Source organism: Amblyomma maculatum, chromosome 1 (assembly GCF_055883805.1).
Source record: "Amblyomma maculatum isolate TAMU_Amacu chromosome 1, ASM5588380v1, whole genome shotgun sequence".
Classification (NCBI taxonomy): Eukaryota; Metazoa; Arthropoda; class Arachnida; order Ixodida; family Ixodidae; genus Amblyomma; species Amblyomma maculatum.
In genome coordinates, this window is record NC_139344.1 from 477690355 (window position 1) to 477717085 (window position 26731).

Below are 26731 nucleotides of genomic sequence, written 5' to 3' on the forward strand. Positions count from 1 at the left end.
CTTCCAGACATATCAACTCCGTACTGCCAACTGTGGGGCGAGCCTGCCACCTTAGACCATTTAATCTGGGACTGCGCAGATGATCCGCCTACGGCAGATCTAGTACCATCTGCCTCGCTGGAACACTGGGAAGCTGTTCTCGCCAACCCGGACCCAGACGTCCAGTCCCGGGCCTCGGCAAGAGCGCAAGAAGTCGCTGACACGAACTGCCAGCCACCTGGAGCAGCTGAATGCTACCTAAAGCAAGAACCATCTAAATCACTGACGAATAAAGTTTTTTTTCTCTCTCTCTCAAATTGGTGGAAAAACTAACGCACGACGGAGTTTAGGTGGCTGCTGTATTATTGTAGGCGGCACCGCCACCAGAGCGCTTGTTTCGCACCTGTCCTGTCTCCCTTCCTGCTACAGATGTATTTCCTGTGCGCACCTTTGTACAGTGTTCACGGTGTTTAAATGCATGTAATTGTCATTTCTGTTGCCAGTAGGCACTTTTCCTCTTGTTTTCCTACGTGTGCGTGATTCGCTCTGCTCAAGTGTATAACATATTGTGAGGGAGCAGGAATACGACGTCGGATCGGTACGCGATGCGGTGACAAAGGGTTGTTGAGCTTCAGGTGTTCAGAAGAGGCAACTGGTTAAGCTGGAATTGTCACTGAGGGCTTAGAACCGCAACGACACTTTTGTTTCTATAACTTGCCAAAACAGCATTGGTCCGACCAAAATTAAAATATTCCTCTGCAGTTTAGAATCCGCATCAATTACGCCTTGCTAATGCCCTCGAGGGGGTTCAAAATAGAGCCACTAGATTCATACATTCATGCTACTCACGCAGTGTCAGCATTTCCTCTCTAAAAATCAATCGCATCTACAGCATCGTTCACGCGGCCAGTCTCTGTCTTTATCACAAGTTTTACTATTCTGCAGTTATCAGGAACCCTACATCTGCGCACATCATTCACGCTTTTCTTATCGTACCGGCCATCTTCTTCAAGTTTCACGCGCCCGTACTACAACCTTTTCAAAATCATTCTTGCCGAGGACCGCAGCCGACTAGAACGACCTTCCCACACACATCGTTGGCATGAAGTGTCCCTTGATGTTTCGACAAAGTGTTACCGCATATAATGTATAAATTTTTTTGTATTTTTGTACCACCCCTAATGTAATACTCCTAACGGGTCTTTAAGGTACTAAAATGAAATTAAATGAAGCGAGTGTCCCCGTGGCAAGTGGAAAGACCAGCTTTGGCTGATTGAACGAGCCAGCCGGGCAGCAAAGGCCGCGGGAGTCCTGCAATGAGGACCCAACCACGGGAACTCTATATTATTATTTTTCTTTTTTTGCAATATATAAAGTTTTCTCTCTCTCTCTCCCCGTAGCATAAGTTTGTCCCGTATGCAAGTGTGTGGAAGAGAAAAGATAGACTTTAGTGCGGTTTGTATGTTTGCTTGTGACCTCTCCTTTCCCAACTATTTGTTTAGCCGATATCCTTTCCTCAGTCTGATTAGCTGGCGGAAACCTTATTTTCCTTTCCTTAACCATCGATTGCTGTGAAGTGTTTTCTGATTTCTTACTGGTTGCTGTCCTCGACAAGAGCGGAGACAAAGGACTTAAAAGTAAGCGATCTGGGTTAAACCAGGGCTGATTTCACCTAATGAACAGTTCAGTCATGTTATGGATAGTTTTGTCCATGCCTGGTTGTTCTTGTTTCACAATCCATACATCCAAAGCCTTGGTTCTATCACCAAGTGTTTCTTAGGAACCGAAAATTGGGCTATTTGGTGAGGATCATGCCTGGAAGCCGGATAAAACAGGACCAAAGCTCCAGTTTTGTGTCTGTTCGTTCGCTTTGGTCCTGTTTTTTTGCGCTGCCGAGTATTAAAGTGCTTCCTCACATCGCCACCTGAAGGGGAAACTAAACTACCCTGTGAACCCGTCTGGTCCTACTTTGATGTGATTTTCTTATTTACCGAACGTCATCTGTATATCTAAGAAGGGAATGAATGACATGTGCAATATTTAAGCATCCATTCACTTTAGTTCATCAAACATGCGATACTGATAGAGGAATAAAACTATTCATAACTAGTGCTGCAAAATTTGGCTTCTTGCTCTTGTGAAGCACCAGACTGTAAGCAGGAGATTCTCCGAGCTTCTTCGGCGAGGTAGGGGTCTCAGCCAGGCAGGGATCTGCACAGCTTGAGAAGGGCAGGATATTATCCAGGGAGTAGTGTGGTTGTCTGGCATATAGCAGGAAGAATGGGCTGTACCAAGTCGTCTCATGCGTGGCGGTATCAAACGCTTATGTGATGAAGTGTAGTATGTTGTCTCAGTTGTTATGCACTGCATCCACATACATAGCTAGCATGTTTATAAGCGTTCTGTTTACGCGCTCAGTCAAGCCATTTATCTGGGAATGGTATGACGTCTAGTGTCGGGAAGTTACAGCACACAAACGCATAAGCTCTTCAACAACGTCAGCGGTGAATTGTCGGCCCGGATCAGTGATGAAAATTCGTGTCAGCCAGTGTCTACGATAACAGAGCGCAGCAGTAAAAGTTACACTGGATGCGCTGTAGCGGCGGTTCCACAATAACGTTTGATGTTCGCGCTGACTACAATTCAGCGATTTTCATCCAAAGGCTTCGGAACGGACCTACGAGGTCATGCCTACTTCATCGAACGGAGCTGTCGGGGTCTTCACAGGGTGCAGCAAGCCAGATGAGGTTGTGGTGCGACTTATGTGGCGTTGACAATGCTTGCAACTGGCAACATACTCTTCTATCGTAAAGCGCATTCTGGGCCAGTAAAATCTTTCTTGAGGACGGTGGAGTGTTCGAACCGATCCCAGATGCCCAGAAGTTGGATCATCATGCATGAGACGCAATACGTCAATGCAAAGCGTCTTGTGAACTATGAGTAGGTATCGTTGGCCGACAGGGGAATAGTTCTTTTTCCATAGGAGGCCATCGCGCGCACAAAAACGCCTTGTAACTCCGCTGGTTTGGGCGGTGCAAAGAGGGGCTGCAGACCACTGTCCCTTTGCTGTTCCCTTTTGAAAACTTCAGGGTCGGGGAACGTCCGTTAGAGGGTCGATATATGATTGCCGAGTTTGTCGCTGTAAGATCCGGTTGACTGGCATTAATTAAAGACGGTCCGCGTCTGCATGACGCCTACCACTTTTGTGCACCACGGAAGCCATGATCCTGTAACCGGAGGGCCCGGCGTGCGAGTCTACCACATGAGTTTCGAAGGTTCTGCAGCCAACAGAGTGAATCATGGTCAGTTACGATAGTAAACGACCATCCGCACAAGTATGAGCGGAAACGCTTCAGAGCGAAAATTGACAGCAAGCATTCTTATTCCCTGACTGTGTAACTTCGCTCTGGTTTTCTCAGGGTACTACTTGCGTACGCAACAACATGCTCCTGTCATCGTGGCGTTGGACAAGGACTGCATCGAGACGGATTCGACTAGCGTCCGTGTGAACTTCTTTTATGCAGCAGGATCGAAGTGACGTAGAACGGGTTTCGATATTAAAAGAAACTTCAGTTGACAGAATGACGCGTCGCACTCTGGTGTCCAGTCAAAAGTGGCGTTTTTGTTAAGAAGGCAAGTGAATGGTTAAGCAACGTCAGCAAAGCGATGTATAAAGCCTCTAAAATACGAACACAGCCCTAAAAAACTGCGCATCTCCTTCACTGTCTGCAAGGGCTTAAAGGTCTCAATAGCAGCAGTTTTCTGAAAGTCCGGCATAGCACCATCACCATATTGACAAGGTGTCCTAGCACCAGCGCTTGCCACCCTCCAAAGCAGCCCTTTTTTCGAGTTCAGAGAGAGGGCGGCTTTGTGCAGACAGTTCATGACGCTGAGTAGACGGCCACTGTTTTTTTGGAAGGACTTCCCACTTATGATGACATCGCACAGATAGCAAAGCAAATGTGCATTTTTAGACGCGCAGAATTGTGTCCATAAATCTTTGAAATTTGGGAGCGCATTGCAGAGCCTGAATGCCACAACATTAAAACGCTGCTTTTCCCTTATCCGCGGGGTCTACTGGAATTTTCCAGTAGCCGGATATGAGGTCAAGGAAAGAAAAATAGGACGCACCAGAGAGGCAGTCGAGGGCGTCATCTATGTTCGGAAGAGGAAAGATGTCCTTTTGCGTCACAGAATTTAGACGTTGGTAATCAAAATCGCCACGAACCGAACCGTATTTCTTGCGTACGAGAATGACAGGGGCTGCCCAAGGGCTAGATGACTCCTGTATCACCTTTTTCCGTACTGTGTCCTCCACTTGCTTGTGAATGACTTTGCACTCAGATGGGGACACGCGATATGGCTTTTGATGGATGGAACGAGCCGAACCAGTGTCGATGGTACGATGGGCCCGAGGTACAGGGCAAGAGGTCGGTACATTTGGTTCAGAAAAGTCAAACAATTACGAAAAAAGTGGGAGAATATTCACAAAACTACGGCGTTGAGGTGAGCTCAGATCGGCGCTGTAGAAGAGCAGGTTCATTAGAGACCGGATATGCGGTGGCTCTCGTAACAAAGCAAAGAAACGGAGCGCATCGGGTCCACATGAGGGAAATTTCAATTCAGTTGGTAAAACTGCAGGCTCGGACGATGGGTTTATTGTCCATAACGAGGCACTATCGTGATGCACGGAGATCACACAATGAAGGACAATTACGAGGTACGCTGAGTGAACTGGGTGCACCACTGCCTAAACTGTAACCTGGTGGACACGGGGACGAACATGGCAGACAAGGATGAAATGAAACTGCTTTATATTCGGTAATACTAAAAACTGTTTCTTCATTATGGCCTCTTTCAAAAAGAGTCGGCAAATGAGAGCTGCCAAAATGAACCTATTGACTTGGGCAGTCCACGGTAGCGCCAGAAAATTTCAAAAAATCCTTTCCTAAAATGATGTCATGCGCAGAGTGGGGTGAGACGACAACTTCGGATTGAAAAATTGCACCACCCACAGACACGAACACTGCCCACACCCAGAGGCCGCAGCGCCTCTCCACGCGCCGCACAAAACGTTGAAATACTATCATATTCAAATATCAGTTTACGTCCCAAAAATTCGAACGGAGCACCATCCACCAGGTTTTTTCAGTGAAATAAGAAAGAATGTGTTTACTTAGAGTGCTTTGGCAACGATACAATACAAGGTGAGACCTACTAGCTCCCAAACATGCCAACGCCTCTTCCTTTTTTCCTGCTACACAGTACTTCATCGTCATCAGAAGAGTGACAACATAAAAAAACGCAACTTCAAGACACGAACGGAAAATATAAGACAACACAGTGCTGTCTTCAACAATTCTTTTATTGCAGGACAGCACAATATACATAAAAAAGAGGGCGGGAAAACATGGAGAACAGCTGCTGACTTCACACGCGACAGAAATATAACGAAGGTCAAAAATACGCGAAATACCAATTTGAAAGGACGGATGCAAGGGTGCTATTTGTCAAGGTACAGAAGAAGGATAAAATGCTAGGTAGTAAAACAGTTTTGGTTTGTTTGTGGTTTAGCGTCCCAAAGCGGCTCAGGCTATGAGAGACGCCGTAGGGGAGGATTCCTGGAATTTCGACCACCTGTCCTTCTTTAACGTGCACTGACATCACACAGTAAACGGGCGCCTTACTTTTCGCCTGCACCGAAGAGCGGCCGCCGAGGCCGGGATTCAATCCCGCAATCTCGGGCATTGTAGTAACCACTGCGCCACACCGGCGGGGCAGTAAAAGAGTAAAGAATTACCCTATGCGAGGACAACATGAAAAGAGCATACTATAAAATAGCCAAAAAGGGCTAAAAATAAAATGACAGAAAAAGCCAATTCCAAAAGGACCCAATAGGAGCAAAAATGATCTCATATCAGTTTTCAGGTGAAACTTGGATGATGAATAAGGCTCATAAGGAATAAGAAAGATGCACCCAGGCTTCCTTTATAAACCGAAGCCACTGAATCCTTTTTGTCTGTCTGTTCGTGTTGCTGTCCGAATAAAGTCTTGCCTTCTCGGCATAACATGGTGACGAGGCCGGGATCGTTCAGGAAGAGGCAGTGACCAAGCCAGAAGAAACGACGATGACGCCACGGCAAGCGGGAACATCAGTGATGAACACCACTCTGGGATCGTTGGGCGAGTTCTGCCCGGACTCTGGCAATTTCGACGTCTACGTGGAAAGGTGTACGCAACCGCCAACGGAATAGACGCAAGTAAGAAGCTGCAGGTCTTCTTAGCTGTCCTTGGTGAAAAGGCTTACATGACTGTGCGTAGCCTTCTGCTTCCGAAGAAGCCCACGCACAGTGAAGCACGAAGGAGCTACAGATGTTCTCCGACATCACTATGCACCAAAGCGGCCAGTGGTTACCGAACGGTCTCAATTCTACCAGCGAAAGCAAGAGTCGCACAAAAGCCTGGCACAGCTCATTGTCGAGCTGAAGAGACAGCTGCCACGTGCTCGTTTGGAAGTTTTTTGGAAGAAGCGCTCCGGGATCGACGGATTTCTGGAATGCGAGCGGATTCCATCCGATGGCGTCTTGCCCTGTCGGATGACGAAGTCACCTGGGAGCCAGTTTGCAAAATTGCTACCGCCTTGGAGACTGCTCAGAAAGACACCATTTTACCATTTTAATCGTCCTCTCGAACTGTGAAAAAAAAAACAAAAAAAGGAGAGGGAGCCCGGACCAGCAAAAGGTTTGCCAGGCTTAAAACCAATTAAAAATAAATAAAAGAGAGCAGAAGCTCAAGATAAAAAAAAAAAACACTTTTTAAAAAGCGATAGAAGGTATTTAAAAAAAGAAAAAAAAAAACGAGGTGCAAGTCGCAAGGTGGTCCACGCTGGCTTAAGGAGAATAAAAGGAAAAACCCAGAAGGTAGCATCCAGACCTGCAAATGAAACAAAAACAGGAACCAGAGCCAGAAAAGAAGGGAACAGCAGCAAAACCACCGTCATACAAAATGACAAATAACAATACGGAGAGAGAGGAAGACGTACAAAACCCAAAGCATAAAAAGAAGGGAGACTGAGGTAGAATAGTAATCACGACAGTCCCCAACAAAGAAATAAAAATCTGGTGAATTGCAGTCTCCCACGGCACTGTAATCGTTGGTCCACAAATTCACAAAGAGAGAAAAAATACTGATTTCAGGAACAGAAGAATCAAACAAAAAAAAATTGAGAAAGTGCCGAAAACACTGACGAGAGGAAGGGGACGAGAATAATTGCAAAACCTAGACAAAACATTAAGAGAGGAAAAAACTATTAAATCTAGTCTGATGCGAGAAGACGTCCGTCACTGAACCAGATTATATTAACCCGCAAAATGCACGGGTAAGAGAAACACCAGAGAAATGCTACCTGAGGGGTCAACCACCAGTCCGGCGGACACCTGCTGGTATCGGGATTCCACCACGCAAGGCCAGCGACACGCGACAAAGGAGGAGGCCCCTAGCAACGAGCAGCGTACCCCTCAAAATGGACCAAGGAAGCAACGTGGGAAAGGCACTGTTCGCGTCTGTCATAGATGCGGCGGACCGCATACGCTGTGAGTTGTCCTTTCCTCAAAAGTACGTGTTTCAAATGCTCGAAGCCAGGTCATGTAGCAAAAATGTGCAAAACAAAGGTGGTGCACAAAGTTGAGGAGCCCTTGGCAGAAAGTGACTTGCTTACAGTTTGTACGACGAACCAAGTTCACGGCTAACCGCCTTAAAGTAAAAGTAAATGGCAAGTAGATACCGATGGGACACGGAAGCCGCTGTGACAGTAATGTCTGAAAGAGACTGACGAAAATTTTCCAAAGTGTCCATGTTCGAAAGACGACATACCTGTATAACGGTACTTCACTCAAAGTGAAAGGTGTGAACCGAGGCTACGATCTGCCTCTGATAATAATAGCAAAGCAAGAAAATGGAGCTCGCATGCCGACACTTTTAGGTCGCGATTGGATAACGGCACTAAAAGTTGACTTGCACAATGCTGTTGAGCAGTTGCAACATGATGTTGATAACGTGCAGGATGGCAGGTAGACGGTAGCAGCGGAACAAGCCAGGTTCTATTCAGGGATTCACCGGTAGCATCCAAATGAAAAACGATGCGCAGCCAGTGTTTTGTAAGGCGAGACCCGAACAGGTGGAAAAGGCTGGTGTGGTGTACAGAGTGAGGCACAGGGCTACACCGCAAGTAATCGTCCCAAAGAAAGCAGATTAGGATATGTGGGGATTACAGAGTGACTGTAAATTGTGGTATTGAACTCGACCACTATCCACTGCCTCTGCAAGAGGGCATATTCGCGTCACTGGTTGGAGGGACCGTGTTCACTTTACTGGATTGGTCTAAGGCTTACCTGCAGCTTGAGCTGGATGAGCAGGCACAAGAATTGCTGACGGTGAACATGCACATGGGACTGTTCAGGTTCCGGCGAATGCCGTACGGAGTGGCAAGCGCCCCCGCAATGTTTCAGGCCGTGATGGGCCAGGTGTTAGGAAACATACCTGGAACTGCCTGTTACCTGGATGATGTGTTAATAGCAGGTAAAGAGCTGACGGAGTGCTATCACCGTACCGAGCAAGTGCTACAAACGCTCAGTAAACACGGCATCCGTGTAAACCCAGGGAAATGCAAATTTTTCCAAGAAAATGTTTGTGACTTGGGACATGAGCTAGACAAGCATGGCGTACGCCCTACACCAGAAAAAGTAAAGGCGATTCGAGAAGCACCTAAACCAACTAACGTGACTCAACTAAAAGCATTTTTGGGTCTAGTAAACCACTACGCCAAATTTTTGCTTGGCCTAGCAAACTTGCTAGAATCTCTTCATCAACTGTTGCGCAAAGGCAGCACATGGAAGTGGTCGAGCCAGTGTGGCGCATGTTCAAACGGTGTGAATATTTGATCAGTGAAGACATGGTTTTGGAACTGTATGATGTAAAGAAAGAAATACAGCTGACATGTGACGCTTCTGCTTACGGCTTAGGCGCGGTGCTGTCACACGTGGTTGAGGGCGTAGAGCGACCGATTGCGTTCGCAATTCGATCAGTGACTCCCGCCAAGCGTAATTACGCGCAGGTGCAAAAAGAAGCTCTTACGGTTCTTTTTGCAGAAAAGAAATTTCATAAATATCTGTATGGGCGTAAGTTCAACGTTATCACCGATCAACAGTCGTTCACCGCTATTTTTGAGGCAGAGAACCACACGAATGCAGTCGCTGCAGCTCGCGTGAATCGCTGGGGAATTTTCCTTGCAAACTACAACTTTCGCATTTTGCGCAGAGCAGGAACAAAGATAGCCAATGCTGATGGCTTATCACGCCCTCCACTCCCTGAAGCCGGTGACGCGGCAGAAGAAATATTTTATTTTTCGCCTGATAGAAAACTCCCCTTAACTGCTAAATATATCGAACGGGAAACTGTGAAAGATCCAGTTCTTAGTACTGATCGTGAAATGGTATGGCACGGATGGCCGCGTGCTGTGGACACACTTTATCAGCCTTTTTTCGTTAAGCGGTTTGAGCTTTCAGTCGATTGCGGCTGTTTGATGTGGAACAACAGAGTCGTTGTACCACAGTAGCTTCAAAGTGAAGTTATGTGCTTGTTGCATGAGCAACACATCGGTATAACAAAGATGAAAGCACTTGCGAGGTGAATGGTTTGGTGGCCACAGATAGACAACTGCCTCGAACGAGCAGTGAAGCATGTGAAATTTGTCAAAGCACAAAATCTGTGGGGCCACTAGCGCCGCTTTCATCTTGGAAGTGGTGCACAAGCAGTTGGGAGAGGGTACATCTAGACTTTGCTGAAAAAGAAAGAAAGATGTTTCTTCTAGCTGTAGATTCCTATTCCAAATGGTTGGAAATAAAAATCATGACATCAACGACTACGCAAAGCACAATCGAAACGGTGCGCTCGTTGTTCGCAAGTCATGGTCTGCCGACAGAGGTAGTCACAGATGACGGGCCGCAGTTTCATGCAAAAGAATTCGAGGAGTTCCTTTTGACAAACGGGTTCAAGAACACGCTCACTCCGCCAATTTTCCTCAGTCGAACGGCTCGGCAGAACGGGCTGTCCAAGCAGTAAACTGTCGCTGTTGAAGCAATTGCTGGAAGACCAGAAGAACAAAAGTTCTGGATCACTGCAGCACAGGATAGATAACTTTCTGTTCGCTTACAGAACAACGCCGCACACATTTACCGGCCAATCACCAGATGAACTGTTCTTGAGGAGGAAGCTGCGCACAAGGTTATCTTTGTTGAAACCGAACCTGCAAGATTACAATAAATGCCAGATCGGAGAGGAATGTTCGCATTGCAAACAAGCAAAGGATAGATCATTTGCTGTTGGTGATATTGTGTTTGTGCGTTCGGTGCGTGGGGAACAGGTGAAGTGGCGTCCAGGCAGGGTCGTAGGTGTGAAATCAGCAAAACACACCTTGTGGTTGTAGACGGACAGACTCGATTTGTGCATGCTGATCATTTGCGACGTTTTTTTGTGAAGTCTGCTGTTGTGGACGAAAGTGATACAGATTACCCCCTTGCAAGTGACTTGCTCGAAAGTGAACGCTCTCCTACGGCTGCCTCGAACCAGCCAGTGTTTGATCAGAGTGATTGTTATCCACTTTCAAGTCACGCCCAAAGTGCATCAACGTCGGAACAAACTGATGCTGGGTTACCTGTGCTATCAAGGCACAGCGCTCCTGACAAGCGGAAGCCGGATCGTCTGACGTATGATAGATTCTGATTTTGTTGGAGGGGAAGTGTTATATCGGCGCAACACTTATCGAGCTTGCCGCCGTCTTGCTACTATGTGCCGCCATCTGATGTACGCAATTATGGTTCGCGTGTGCGACTGTAGCGCTAGCCTCGTGTTGCTGTCCAAATAAAGTATTACATTCTCGGCGTCTCGGAATAACACAGGACAGCACAATATACATAAAAAAGTGAGCGGGAAAACATGGAGAACAGCTGCTGACTTCACACGCGACAGAAATATAACGAAGGTCAAAAATACGTGAAATACGAATTTGAAAGGATGGATACAAGGGTGCTATTTGTCAAGGTAGAAGAAGGAGAAAATTCTAGGTAGTAAAACAGTTTTGGTTTGTTCGTGGTTTAGCATCCCAAAGTGGCTCAGGCTATGAGAGACGCGCTTAGTAGAGGACTGATGGAATTTCTACCAACTGGCCTTCTTTGACGTGCACTGACATCGCACAGCAAGTGCGTACCTTGCTTTTCGCCAGCATCGAAGAGCGGCCGCCGAGGCCGGGCTTTTATCCCGCATTCCCGGGCATTGTAGTAACCACTGCGTCACACAGGCGGGGCAGTAAAAGAGTAAAGAATAACCCTATGCGAGGACAACATGAAAAGAGAATGCTATAAAATAGCCAAAAAGGGCTAAAAATAAAATGACAGAAAAAAGTCAATTCCAAAAGGAGCCAATAGGAGGAAAAGAGATCTGACATCAGTTTTCAGGTGAAACCTGGATGATGAATAAGGCTCATAAGGAATAAGCAAGTTTCACCGATGAGTACCTGAAAGCAATTAAATATTGGGAGACGTTATCTTTGTTAAAGCGATTATAGTGCGAGAGCACGGAAAGCTGCATTTTGAGCTTTACATGTGGCGCCATGTCAAATCGCCCCGTCAAATTGCAGAGGTTTACAGTAACCTTTGCGATCAGAAGTGATGTACCGGTGCGCTTGAATACGTAAGCTACTGGTTTTAACCAGCTTTTGAGGTCGTTTGGGAGCTTCTGTTCGAATGGCGGCTATTTAGGCTACTTCATCATCATCAGCCTGACTATACCCACTGCAGGGCGAAGGCCTCTTCCATATTTCTCTCATTAACCCGGTTCTGTGCTAGCGGCATCCATTTGACCCCTGCAAACTTCTTAACCTCATCCGCCCACCTAACTTTCTGCAGCCCCCTGCTCCGCTTTCTTTCCCTTGGAATCCAGTTTGTTACCCTAAGCGACCATCGGTTATCCTCTCTTCGCACTACATGTCCTGCTCATTCCCATTTCTTCTTAATTTCCACTAGAATGTCAGTAACTTGAGTTATTTCTCTGACCCACTCTGCACGCTTCCTATCTCTTAATGTTACCCCTACCATTTTTCGTTCCATAGCCCTCTGAGTTGTCCTCAACTTAAGTAGCACCCTCTTGGTTTTTCCTCCACGTTTCAGCCCCATAGGTGTGTACAGGTAAGATGCAACTGTTGTATACTTTCCTCTTGAGCGATACCGGTAAGCTGCTAGTCATAATCTGCTCAGTTCAGTTCAGGCGTTCAGTCGTGTCCGACTCTTCGTGACCCTATGGACCATGTCACGCCACGCTTCATAATCTGCTAGTCATAAGCTACCTAAAACTATTTATATTGAGCGCCTGCCACGGTAGTGCTTCGCGCATCTTAGATCGACAATGCTGATCTCTGCAAAGGAAATTTGTGTAGGATAATTGTGTATTTAAGGGAGTTGTATAGACAAGCCTAGTTGGAACCGGTTTGGCATTCACTCTCCGTGATGTGCTCTGCATTGTCTCTTGTTTTGGTAAACAACCACGTACCATTTTGCATCGTGCTGATCTGATTCTGTTCTTCCTAGTTATCTGTCGGTACTTCATAAACATTGTTTCCACGTTATAAATACCATGTTCGAAACCCCAGGTCAAATTCACAGCAATGGTTTGTCTGTGTGTGAATTAAAAGACACAAATAAAAATCCCAGCCGCTACAGCGGCTTTTTACTGAAGACTCCAAGCAAGGCATCTCTGTTATGTGCGAAGTGCACAATAAATAACAACGAAACTTCCAGAGCCCTCCACTACGGCAGACGTAGCCTGAGTTGCTTAGAAAGTTTTCAAGTTTGAACTTTATTGAATAACTTGTGTAAAAAACAAAACAGTTCAGTAGAGCAGGAGCTAAACGCATTGTGATGTTATATATGGGCCCAGGTCCGTTCAGGAGCTCTGGGCAGGTAGCAGAGCAGGTTCACAGACACACGGACGCTTTTCTTTTCTTGACCAATTAACGTAACTGGCACAGACATGCATACAGCCTAGCTTATCCCAATAGGATATGTCCCAACACAAAACCGTCCTACTTCTGGTTTGGGACTTCCAGTCGCCCGAGGACTCGGTAGCGCGGCAGGCCACGCTCCGGCGTCTGTATCCGGCGTCTGCTTCACAGTCCGGGGTACTGCGGTGTACCGCGGGGTACCGCGTCACGCCCGGGTACTGCAAAGTGCGGCACCAGTGCGGCAGCACAAATGCGGCTGCCAGGCACGCTGGAGCGGTTGAGCTGTCTCCGCAAGCTGTTCGCCGGATGGCGAAGCGCTGGGCAGTACCAGACCTCGGACCAGGTGCCCGACAGGTGCTGGCGAGCCGGCCTTGAACGCCAGGCCCAGGACGATGAACTCCGCCGCCAGCGACGCCCAGGAGCGTCCGACCCGTTCGCTTGTCGGAACAAACTCACGCGCACTGGCACGCCCCGCACGCGGCCACACTTCACTTCCTTTCGAGCCACCCGCACACTCGCCACAATCACCATCATCACAACCTCCCCCCGTTTCAAGACAGTTTCTTGCAACTGTTCTGGCGCCGGGGAGGGGGAAAACGTGGCGGGGAGAGAACAAACTACAACAATAATAAACCCAAATCAGAAGCACACAAAACTTCACAATGCAACACACGAGTTCGTTTTTTTAAATTTTTGTTCGGACACCAGAAACACACTCCCACACCTTTCACACGCTGCTCATGTAACATAGACACAGGACTTAAACACTAACACAAGAAATACAAGGCTGCAGAATGCAGGCTCAAGTTCACACACGGCTTACGTAGTCAGCGCCCACATTGTCAGTTTCCTTGACATACTCTTTCGCACTTCATATGGAAGCAAGTTCCCATAGTTTGCGACACCTAAGCATCAATGGTAGTCCTTGCGTGGCACAAACTTAATAGCGGGATACAGTCACTGTAGTCACATTTCTTGCGACAGATGGGATGTGTGTTTGACATGTTTCCTTCTACAGCGGCGACAGCCACGGTGGGGAAATTGGTACGCAGTTTCTCATATTTTTTCAGCATGTTGATGTGGGATTGTTCCTTTGCACCTCCCAAGTCAGTGAGGTAGTTAACCTCGTTTCTCACGCCCACAACTTCAAATGGACCTCGCCATTACATGAATAGTTTGTTTGAATAGGCCAGCAGGAAGATGAGCACTTTCTCTCCAGGCTGTAGCTTCCCCGGCCGACTCTTGCGGTCGTAGTATGTCTTGTTTTGTGCGAGCCCTTTCTAGGTGGTGGTGGTGTTTTGATGCCAAAAGGCATATATCGAAAGTGGTACAGTCCAGAAATACTGGAAAAATCCGTTTTTTTTCCTGCTTCCAGCAACCATAGTGACCTTCCGATGACGTACCCTTCGTAAAATTGAACTTGGAGAAAAACGTTTTCTGTCCTGCAGGGATGAAGACGGCATCAATGCGCGGAATGAACCCACAGTCAGACTTCAGGACGTTATTGAACTCCCGGAAGTTACTGTACAATCGTATGCGTTGTCTGACATCTTAACAAACACAATTGGCGCATGGTAGAGAGATTTCGACTTCTCGATAATTCTAAGACGCAACAACCTCCGTTATTTCACAAGCTGCTTTTTTCCGGCAGTGAGTACGATGCCACTGTTTTATGGCATGTGGTTTCATTTCCGTCCTTGGCTTAAACCGAATGTGCTTGCGGAAATGAGCTTTGCACGTCGAGGTTCTTCGCGCACTTCTGCACTTTCTCGCACAGCTTGCTTCTCGTAGGGGGTGTTCTTTCCGGCCACCAACATTCTTCTTGAGATGAACCATCACTGATTTTACGGCTTTGGGAACATGGAAGATCTGCGGCCAGTCTTTCGCCTCCGCCTGTTCTCCAGATAGTCTAGAAACATCAGAATCTGTACTTTTCTTGGTATGCCTCGGTCGCCCACCTTTCCGGCGGCGATCCTCACCAGGCGTGTGAGTCGCTGCAGCTGTATCTAAAGTAAGATAGCCATCTCGACGTTCCGGAGAATTTCCAGTGCTGCTCAACAGTCCATTTGCGAGCTTCTCACGCTCAACATTTCGTAGCAGCCTTATATAACCTAGGCCAGCCACAGTCTTGACTCTTAAACTCTCGTTATGCATTTTCTCATCTTCACGCATGCTCACATTTCTGCTCACAACGACTTTATTCTCAACCTTCTCATGGATGCATAGTCCTTCCCTGTGATCCTTTATCAAGGTGCTTACGTTTTCAGTATTACTGTGACAGTCAGTAAGGCACCTTTCCATGCAGACATATGTCCTTATGGAGCTCTTAACCTCGTTAAGAACAGAGGTGAACATATTAGGACGGTGTCCAACTGTATCTATGTCAAAACAGAGCACATGTAGCGCTGAAGGCTTCGTAAGGTCTTTCACAGCTTTGTACTCATGCTCTAGATGTGGTCTTACACTACTAGCAGGTGCTGCGGCCTGTAATGCCCCATGTGCTTCATTAAACAGTAGGGTCACTTTGTCAGGGCTGCTCTGATCCAACCCAGTAGCTCTATCTATGTAACGTCCAACACCATGAAACGAGGCGTTTTTCTCCTCCGCTGTCACGCGTTTTCGAAGCTCTAATAGTGTTTTTTCGGTCGCCTTCAACCACTGTTCTCTTTCACGGAGTTCTGTAACCTCATGCAAATGCTTGGGTTCGGCATTAGGCGTAAGCCGCCCATCCATTCGCGTTTCTGCCCAGTCCGCTTCTAATTCCTCTTTGTCAATGCTAAGCTGTTCTTCGTACCAGCCGAGGAATTCTTTAAGCGTCATACCTAGCTGCTCGCTCATCAGCACCAACGCCTCGAGCTCCATCTTTGCTCAAACGTCGCGATGCGTGTGAACCCGTCCTCGACTCTCTGCCCTCTCTCTGAATGATTAGTTCCTTGAATCTACTAATTTCTAGGATCCTGGCAGGCTCGCCAAATTGTGATGTTATATATGGGCCCAGGTCCGTTCAGGAGCTCTGGGCAGGTAGCAGAGCAGGTTCACAGACACACGGACGCTTTTCTTTTCTTGACCAATTAACGTAACTGGCACAGACATGCATACAGCCTAGCTTATCCCAATAGAATATGTCCCAACACAAAACCGTCCTACTTCTGGTTTGGGACTTCCAGTCGCCCGAGGACTCGCTCCGGCGTCTGTATCCGGCGTCTGATTCACAGTCCGGGGTACTGCGGTGTACCGCGGGGTACCGCGTCACGCCCGGGTACTGCAAAGTGCGGCACCAGTGCGGCAGCACAAATGCGGCTGCCAGGCACGCTGGAGCGGTTGAGCTGTCTCCGCAAGCTGTTCGCCGGATGGCGAAGCGCTGGGCAGTACCAGACCTCGGACCAGGTGCCCGACAGGTGCTGGCGAGCCGGCCTTGAACGCCAGGCCCAGGACGATGAACTCCGCCGCCAGCGACGCCCAGGAGCGTCCGACCCGTTCGCTTGTCGGAACAAACTCACGCGCACTGGCACGCCCCGCACGCGGCCACACTTCACTTCCTTTCGAGCCACCCGCACACTCGCCACAATCACCATCATCACACGCATAACCTGACGAGCGCTCTTGCCCGTGTCAATACGCTGAAGGCCATAAAGCAAACGAAAACCAACCAAACAAAGAAACGAATAAGAACGGCCGGACAAGATTTTTGGTCGGTGGTGATGAGTGTATCAGCGCTTTCGCCATAAAAGGCTCCCATGTTCACCCGTACTTTATGCGAAACATTCTTTATTTGACTAATCTGTTGCTTTCTGAATTGAGGTCTTCGTTTAAGACATGTCATAATATTCATTGATCCTAAACGAGGTATTTTCGCAGCAGTCACTATCATCATCATCATCATCAGCCTGACGATACCCTCTGCAGGGCTAAGGCCTCTCCCATATCTCCAATTAACCCGGTCCAGTGCGAGCGGCATCTATTTGAGTCCTGTGAACTTCTTAACCTCATCCGCCCACCTAACTTTCTTGCGCCACCTCCTGCGCTTCCTTTCCCTTGGAATCCGGTTTGTTACCCTAAGTAACCATCTGTTATCCTCTCTTCGCACACGTACTGCCCCTTTCTTCTTCATTACCACTATGATGTCAGTGACGATTTATTTCTCTGACCCGATCTTCACGTTTCCTATCTCTTGACTTCCATTTTTCGTTCCATAGCCCTCTGCGTTGTCCCACGTTTCAGTCCAATAGGCTAGTACTGTTGTGTACATTCCTCATGAGCGATATCGGTAAACTTGTAGTCATAATCTGCGAGTGCTTGCCAAATCCGCTCCATCCCGATCCTATTTTCCTTTCATGGTCCACATCTGCGGTTACTATCTGTCCTATAATAGATTTTTCACTTACAAATTCCAGTGCTTCGCTACCTAACGTAAACCGCTGTTTCTTCCCGAGGCTGTTGAACATTATCTTAGTCTTCTGGATATAAATTTTCAATCCTACCTTTCTGCTTTTCCTGTCTAGGTTATCAATCATTGTTTGCAGTTCATCCCCTAATTTACTAATCACGGCAATGCCATCAGCGAATCGCACTTATCCCTAACTGCTCCCATTACAAGTCTCTGAATATTTCCTGTAACCAAACTGTGAATAGAACTGTGGAGATTTTGTCTCCTTGCCTAACACCTTTCTTACAGGAACTTTCTTACTTTCTTTCCAGTACTTTCACGTACGGCTCGTCTACACCCTGATTTCGCAATGCCTAGGTTTTTACTGAGTCAAATGAGTTTTCGTAATCAATGAATACTATGTAAAAGGGCTTTTTCTATTGCCTGGTTGGTGGTATGTATATTGTCACGCCGCGATAGAACGCCTAGGAGGGCCTAACGATAGACGGTTTGAATGGTCGACCAGAACGAGTCTTTCGTTCAAGCGTCTTTCTCTTCCAGGCTCGCGCTTGTGATCTGAGTCGTCATCTTTGGCGTCGTCTTCTATGCGGCATGTGCCCCCCTCCTCAGGAAGCAACGTCTCGATGAACATAAAAGGAAATAGGAGTTCAAGGTCAGCCCGAGTTGTACGGCTTCATACGTACAAAGTGGATAACGTCGGCTTGTTGCTGGCGTCGCTTTGATGTCGATACCCCGTCTGGCCCCACCACATAAGTGACGTCGGTTAAACGTCGCTGAACAACATAGGGTACGAAGTACCGCCGCAATAGTTTTTCGAAGAGTCCACGGCGGCGAATAGGCGTCCAGACCCACACTTTGTCGCCAGGTTCGTACATTACATGTCGGTGTCTATGATTGTAGCGTCGTGCATCATGCTCTTGCTGATTTTTGATTCGCACACGCGCTAGTTGTCGAGCTTCCTCTGCACGCTGAGTGCATTCCTCGGCGTTCTAATTGAGCTCATCGATGTCGACATTCGGGAGCAACATTGCATCCAGCATAGTTGTTACTGGTCTCCCGTTAAGGAGGCTTGATGGAGACATACGAGTGACATCTTGGCGTGCCGTATTGTAGGCGAATGTGACGTAGGGAAGAATTTCGTCCTAATTCTTGTGGTTCATATCGACGTACATGCAAAGCATGTCTGCGATGGCCTTATTGAGGCGTCCCTTTAAACTATTGGTTTGAGGGTGATAGGCTGTAGTTTTACAGTAACTGGTAACACTCAGGCGGAGAACGGTTTACAAACGTTCTGGGTAAATGCAGTTCCCCGTTAAGTTATAATGAGTGCCGGAGCGCCATTCCTCATGACAATGTTCTCAACGAAGAACCGAGCTGCTTCGGCGGCGGTACCCCTTGCAGAGCCTTGGTCTCTGCGAAGTGGGCTAGATAATCGGTGGCGACAATTATCCATTTATTCCCGGCTGTGCACGTTGGAAATGGTCCCAGGAGGTCCTTGCCGATTTGCTTAAAAGATGTCGCTGGCACTTGAAGAGGGTTGAGTAGGCCAGCTGGTTTTACTGGCAGTCTATGCACGTGCGTACATAGTGTTTGACTGTCGCCAGTAGTGTTGGCCAGTAGAATCCGCTATACTGTAGCCAGCGTGCGGGTGTAGCCTAGATGACCGGCGGTTCGCTCGTCGTGTACACGCTTTCAAAACTTCGCTGCGGAGAGCAGATGGGACGACGAGTAGATAATGGGTTCCCCCAGGGCGGAAGTTCTTGTAAAGTACGCTGTTGCGAATAAAGAATGAAGAGATTACTCGGGCGAAAATCTTACGCACAACCGTAGTTAGCTTCTCCAAGAAATCACTAAGAGGAAGCAATTCCTGGTCTTCTCGCTGCTGTTTGGAAAGCGTTGCGAAATCTATGACACCTAAACCACAGTGTCTTCATCGGTCATAGTGGAAGGTTCGACCAGCACTCGCGAAAGGCAATCAGTTTCCATGTGCTTCTTCTCAGATTTGTAAATAACTGCCATGTCGAATTCTTGTAATCGAAGGCTCCAACTAGCGAGTGTCCCTGAAGGGTTCTTTAGGTTCGTCAGCCAACAGACAGAGTGATGGTCGCTAACGACTTGAAAGGGGCGAGTGTACAAATAAAGGCGGAACTTCATAACCGCCCATACCATTGCAAGGCATTCTTTTTCGGTTGCCGAGTAGTTCGCTGCTGCTTTAGATAGGGTCCTGCTGGCGTGCGCAATTATGTTTTCCACACCATCCTGGCGCTGCACCAACACAGCACCTAAGCCCACGTTGCTGGCATCCGTATGAAGCAGTGTAGAGGCGTCATCATCAAAGTCCGCCAGTAAAAGTGGTGTCTGTAGACGCCACCGCAGCTCGATAAAACCTTGTTGCTGTTCTTCGCACCAGCAAAAGACAGCGTTGTCACGCGTTAGTGAAGTTAATGGCCAGGCATTTCGTGAGAAGCCAGCAATAAACCGGCTATAAGGCGGTAATAGGCGCAAAGACCCAGGAAGTGCTGCAATGTCTTTTTGTCCGTAGGTGTTGGGAATTTGGCGACTGCAGAGAGCTTTTCAGGATCAGGCCGGACACCTTCTTGGCTAATGACGTGATCTAAGAACTGCAGTTCCTCGTAACCGAAGTGGCACTTTTCGGGTTTTAGTGTGAGGCCCGAAGATCGTATGGCCTGAACCACAGCTAGCAAACAGCGTAGATGCTCTTCGAATGTGGCCGAAAACACAATTACGTCGTCAAGATACACTAGGAAGGTTTGCCACTTAAGTCCCGAGAGCACAGTATCCACCAGCCTCAGAAATGTTGCTATGCCTAGCATAAACCGAACGGAAGGACCTTAAACTCATGCAATCCGTCTAGAGCGACGAATGCTGTCTTCTCCCGATCCCTCTCATCTACTTCTCACTGCGAATATCCACTTTTCAAGTCCATTGATGAGAAGTAACGTGCATTTCGTAGGCTATCAAGGGATTCGTCGATGCGAAGAAGAGGGTACACGTCTTTTTTAGTCACTTGGTTGAGCTTGCGGTAGTCTATGCAAAAGCGTAAGCTGTCGTCCTTCTTTTTAACAAAGTACAACGGGGGAAGCCCAGGGGCTCTGTGACGGCGTGATAACGTCGTCTCTAAGCATTTCGGCCACCTGGCGCTGAATTGCTACTCGTTCTTTCGGAGCCACATGGTAAGGATTTTGTCGAATCGGGCGAATCGAGTCATCCGTGATGATTCTGTTTTGTCAAAGGCGTTTGGCCGATCCGCGATCCGGAAGCAAAGCAGTCTCGACACTGATGGACCGCCTTTTGGATTTCGAAAAGGTGGTCCAGTTCTGAAGAAGACAAATTAGGACTCACATCGACGATGGTTATGGGCGTCTTGCACATTAATCCTTCCTGCTGCAGTGAGAAGCAGTTCTGCGCATTTGGGAGGCTGTAAAAAATGCCACAGTTGTGCCTTTCGGAATTTGCTGACGCTCGTCGCTGAAGTTTGCAAGCAGCACTTCGGTCTGCCCATTAGTCAAGTTGACTAGCCCTCGAGCTATAGAAACACCTCGGCTTAGTACCAGGGTGACTGCCCATTCGGCGATACCATCGCCGGTATGCGCCACGTCGCACTTCACTTTAACAAGAAAGCATGATCGCGGAAGTAATGTCACCGTCTCATTGGCGACGCGTAAGGGTATCAGTGGTGCTTCCGCATAACCAAGGTCTTCAGCTTCTTGGTGAAGGCAACGACGCTGTCCCGAATGCTGATTACAGCCCCATGATGACGCAGAAAGTCCATGCCCAAGATGAAGTCATTGCAATAGTCAGGGAGAATAACGAAGCTGCCAATAAACACCGCGTTTCCTATTCCTATCCGGGCAGTGCACCTCCCTGTCGGTGCCAGTAGCTGACCCCCAGCACTTCTAATTACTGGCCCAGTCCATTCGGTTTTTACCTTGCGCAGTGTATCAGTCAGTTTCTGGCTAATAATTGAAACATCCGCCCCGGTATCCACCAGAGCATGTACCTCCAGCCCGTCAATGGAAACGGCCAGGTCAGCACTAACAACTTTATCTGGGTTCCTCGTCTCTTTTGACATTTGCGGCGGAAGTGCGGCAAGATCGGCGCTGTCAGCTTCGTCGTCGGGGCTGCTCATCTGGTGCCGCATTTTCGGCGGTAATGTAGGCAGCATTTTCGGCGGTAGTGCGGCAATGTCAATGTTAACAGGGGCATCAGAAGCACGGGTTGTTGGCAGTTGCGGTGGTGGTGGGGGTTTTGACACTTTCGACTGGTTGCAACCTCCGCTCGCGAGGTTGCTGCTGTTAGTTTCCCCGGCGAGGGCTGGGGGACTGCTGTCCGCTAACGTCAGCAATGCTACGACGCATTGGCGAAGAATAACGCTGTGATTATTGGGAGGAGCGGCGGCGGGAACCCGGGGATTTGGTGTCCCTGCTGACCGGAGGGTCGTCCTCGATTTGGGAAGAGTCAGCGTTGAAGTGGTGGCGAGCAGAAGCAGGCGGAAAGGCCTTCCCCTCTTCGCGGTAGCGGCACTACCGATATACGTGGTCAGGTTGTCCGGAGTAGAAACTGAGTGGTCGTCTGTCATAACTGCGCCACCTGTCAGTTCGGCGTGGTTGAGAGCGCTTGGAAGGCTCCACTGAGGCCCCTGGAAGAATCGCGTCTCCTGACGGCTCGGTGAGCTTGGTGAGGCGTGGTCTGGAGGCTGGCGACGAAGGACAGCGGCATAGCTCTCGGGTTACCGCTCGTGGTAAGGTGCAGGAATGTCGGCCGTGAAGCTGACCGGTTGTGGAGCATGGTATGTTTCCGAAATGGTTGCCGCGTTGTCGACGGGGTGAGACTGGTTGCATGGTGCAGACGGTGATAAGGTATACCGAATTTCATTCCTGACGAGGGGCTCTTATGACTAAGCCTTCATAGCCGTAATTTGCTGCAGCTCCTCATGAAAGTAGGATGGACAGTTGGGCGAGTTGGTACAATTGCATAGTGGGTGAAACAGCGCGAAAAGACGAAACACAGAAGAAGAGACGCACAACAGACGAGAGCTGACTCGCAACTAATTTTTTCATTAGGAATAAAGCGGATTCTCTTACAAAAAATATGTCACATGATGTTACAAAGAACGAAATCCTGGACCAGGCAAATTCAAGCGATATCTTGTTCCTTCATCAGACACTTGGAAAACCCTATCAAGCAAGACCGAACATACAAGCCCCCCCCCCCCCCCCCCACCCTTCTCTCTCACGGCTCGTTTTACAAATTATAAATTATCACCAAACATTATCCAGGAAAGAAACCTCTTTTTTGACAAGCACCAATGAAGGCTGCCTGACACACTGCGACTGCTTCTTGATGTAATATGCCTCAGTAATTTCTCTCGTCGTTTTGTCCCTATAGCGAAACAAAATCTGTTTTTGAAACCAAGGGGCGACAACTTTTGTTTTTCTGCTTTCCTTCTTTCCCACAAACACTACAATGATCTTTCAAGTGAGAGTATCGTGTGTCCGACAGTAAATTGAGGTGTTCACGTAGACGCACCGACTCGTTTGACCTATGTATACCATATTGCAAGACAGTGGAATTTTGTACACGACAGCGCAGGCGCAGTCTACTAATCTCGACCTATGCGAAACCTGGCATTCAAACGGGTTGCTCTTCTTTAGCTTTTCCTGGCGGTTCCTGATAGCGCAGCAGAGCCCGCCCAACTTATGCGGCGCCGAAAAAACAACATTAACTTCGAATCGCCCAGCTACATGTTTTAGGTTATGTGCAATCTTATGCATGTAGGTAATCACCGTTAGTTTGTTCGTCTGTGCGCTGTCCCTTATTCTAACCAGACAATCCTTCCTAACCATCCGCAAAAGCTTTTCACATGTTGTCGAAATAACCAAATCCGGGAATCCTGCAGTTTTTAGCCTACGAACCTGTAGCAATACACTATGCAATACATCATGAATGCAATGATGACCTGAGCTCAGCAAGCTTGAGCGAATGCAACTACTAGCAATTCCATTTTTACAATTTTTGAGTGTCCAGAAAAATAGCTTAAGACCTGCTTTTGGGACCTCGGTGAGTACATGAAATATGCAATTGCACCAACTCGCCCAACTGTCCATCCTACTTCAATATATTTCTTTTGCACAGGGCCCTTTTTCGTGGTTAAACTTCAACATTACTAATCCAGCGTGCATCACAATGCTCTATGTGGTGTGCGCATGCAGAGCACGAGTGCTTGCCTGGCATTTCAAGAAAGGCCTTTGCTCCATGGATCCTCAGCTCCTCTGTGGGCCGCTACGGCCGTCTGCGGGGCATTCCAAGAGGATGTGCCGCATCCTGCGCTCTGAGCTTTGGCGACAAACTCGTTACTTCAAGGAGTGCTTATGGGTGGCATGTGGAAAGTTTGGCAGCGAACATCAGCGAGACAGGACGTACAAGGAGTGGTCGCCACTTCGCGACAGACGATAGAACTTTTTTGGGCATCCGCCCTTCCTCATGTTTCTAAAAAAAGGCTGATGGGCCTACTTAAAAGCAGAGCTACTGGGTGATGCGCATCTTCCTCCACAACATCGGAAGACGCTTGAGCGGGGATCAAAGTACCCTAACGAGCCTATCCTTTGACTGACCCTATCGACGAACATCTCCAAAGAAGTCGCCGAGTTAGTACTCCCGAGGTTCCTAGAAGAGAGCGTCAACGCCCTGGTTGCATCCCCGGCGGCACCACGACGATGTAAGGACTTACGTTCTCCTGTGGACTACTTCGAGTGCAATAAATTGCGACTAGTTCTGTCGAATAAAGAAGGCCAACACCGGAAGCTTTGTTTGCCGAAAAGGCTTTACAGGCTGTCAAAAAAGTGTTTTAAACGTGTAACTGTGGATTGCGGAAGTGTAAAGGAGCAGGCCGCATAGTTACTGAACCAGTGTAATCTTGATTCGTTGGCTTGTATGTTTGGTCTTGCATGATAGGGTTTTCCACGTGGCTGACAAAGGAAAAAGATATCTCTTGAATTTGCCTGGTCAAAGGTTTCGTTCTTTGTAACATCATGTGACATTTTTTGTATAAGAATCCGCTTTCTTCCTAATAAAAGATTATTTGCGAGTCAGCGCGCGTCTGTTGTGCGTGTTTTCTTGTGTGTTTTGTCTTTTCGCCCTGTTCCACCCACTATGCAAAGCTCTTCAATGACAATTTCTCTAATGAGGTCTCGAAGCGTGGTCCTATCGGTTGCAGTCAACGCCGCCGAAGTCTTCGGAGCACAGTTAACGGGTCGGTTGTACTAACGGCACCGATCTTGGAGGGCTCGCTCTATAGCCGTAGCGTCCTTAACGAACGCACCCACAGCTTTAGGTGGGTTGCGTGCCAAGCCGGCAAACACCTGTTCTTTGACACCGTGCATGAGATATGCTGTAGCTTCCTTGGCTCACTCATATTAGGGTCGGCACGGCGGAAACGGCGAGCCATGTCTTCCGCAAACATAACCACGCTCTCATTCGGCTTCTGGACGCACACTTCCGTCGATCAGTTCTCGCAAAAGTGTCTACCGGCTGGCAGCGGATGTCATTTCATGTTGACAAGCTGGCCTCGGGGTTTTCAAACCACGTTCTAGCATTATCCTGAAGGGCAAAATAAGCATTGCAAAGCCTCTGGTCTGTGCTCTACTGGTTGATATTGGCCACTCGCTTAAACTGGTCGAGCCAGTCCTCCACATCTTCAAACGCTTTCCCGCGAAAGCTCTCTGGCACCTTGGTGTTCTGAAGAGTCACCGGCGTAGGGTTGGGATGTGCCATGGCTTGGGAGATCTGCGGAACTTGGGCGCTTGAAGAGTCATTCGGCAGATGGCTGTACTCCGGGGTTAGATTTAGAAGGCGACGGCTAGCGTGACGGACAGGCGTGTCAATGTCTTGGATCCTCTGTGGACTGCCGGAAGGATTCTTATACATACCCCAGCGCGCTCGACCAGTATCCCGTCTCGATAGAACGCCAAGGAGATAGAACGCCGATGGTCGACCAGAACGAGTCTTGCGTTCAAGCTTCTTTCTCTTCCAGGCTCGCGCTTGTGGTCCGAGTCGTCATCTTTGGCATCGTTTTCTATGCGGCAATATCATATATAGAGTACCCTTTCTGAAAAACTGCTTGATCTTTCCCTTGATTGAAGTCTAATGTTTTGCTAATTCTATTAACGACTAGCTTTCTAGTACTATATACGCAACGGATAGTAAGCTGATTGGTCTGTAAATTTTCAGGTCCTTGGTGTTCCCTCCCTTACGAAATACTGTAATATACATTATTTCATGGCTTCAGTACCGTCTATGATAGCAGGCATTGCGTATACAGGCTGGGCAGGTTTCCTAGCACGATATCCCCCCTCCCCCGTCCTTCACCCAATCTGCAGTTACCTTAGCCTATCCAGCTGCTTTTACCCTTTTCACAGTTTCTAAAGCTTTCTTAGAGTCTACCTTCGTGACTGGGGGAACGTCTGACTGCTTTTGCCTACTACGAAACTCATTATTGTCAACTGCTTTGGCTATTGTACAGATCAGTTCAGAACTCCTCGGCTACTTTGACTATCTTGTCCAATTCGTAATGCAATTGCTGCTTTCTCCCTATGGGATTCGCTGTCACTATGGGATGTCGTAAATTAAAAGTCTGTGGGGCATCGTAAACATAAAACCCTGGAACAACAATACCGATAAAATACAGGGTTTAAACTTAATACGGGACCATTCCGAGAGCAACCCAATTTCTTTAGTTAAAGATATTCAAATGCCGAGGTTGTAATTGAAGTCCTCTACTCTATAGGCTTTTGATTTTGCAGAAAAGAATACTCCGTTTATGCTGTCTTGTATAATGCAATATTAGTGCATGTTTATTTATTAAAGAATTTAACGTTCATTATTATTATTTCACCTGAAAGAATGATGTTGTACTCATCTCTATAATCAGAAAAGGGCGAAAATGTGTCAATATAAAGAGAAGATAATAAAACCGTTTATGCTACTCTTAGCCAAGAAGGCCCTGATGGTAGGGGATATCGGGGAGAATTTTACCTAGCAAGCTGGTGTCTGCCATAAACGTTTCATAGAGGTCTTTAAACAAAAAAAGCCATTACATCACCATGTTTATTTTTACTTCCTTCTACCAGGTGGCGGAACATCCATTAGCAAAGCTCTTAGACTTCTGAAGAATAATGTTGCTGATGCCAAGGGCCGCATCAAGGGACCAAAAAAGTTCGCAGCATTTCTGATTTCCGACGGTAAGCATTTCTATAGTGTTTTGTTTGCACGTGGAAACATCTGAGGAAGTGTAA

General features: G+C 47.8%; 1 protein-coding gene across 3 annotated transcripts in view; it reads left to right on the forward strand.

Moving 5' to 3' along the window:
- Window positions 1-26731, forward strand: part of LOC146210046 (complement factor B-like) — a 455586-nt gene that overhangs the window by 208813 nt on the left and 220042 nt on the right. For all 3 annotated transcript variants that reach the window (XM_084606869.1, XM_084606879.1, XM_084606887.1), the window contains one exon: window positions 26567-26677. In XM_084606869.1, coding sequence (XP_084462995.1) covers window positions 26567-26677 — 111 coding nt within the window. The remainder of the gene's footprint in view (window positions 1-26566; window positions 26678-26731) is intronic.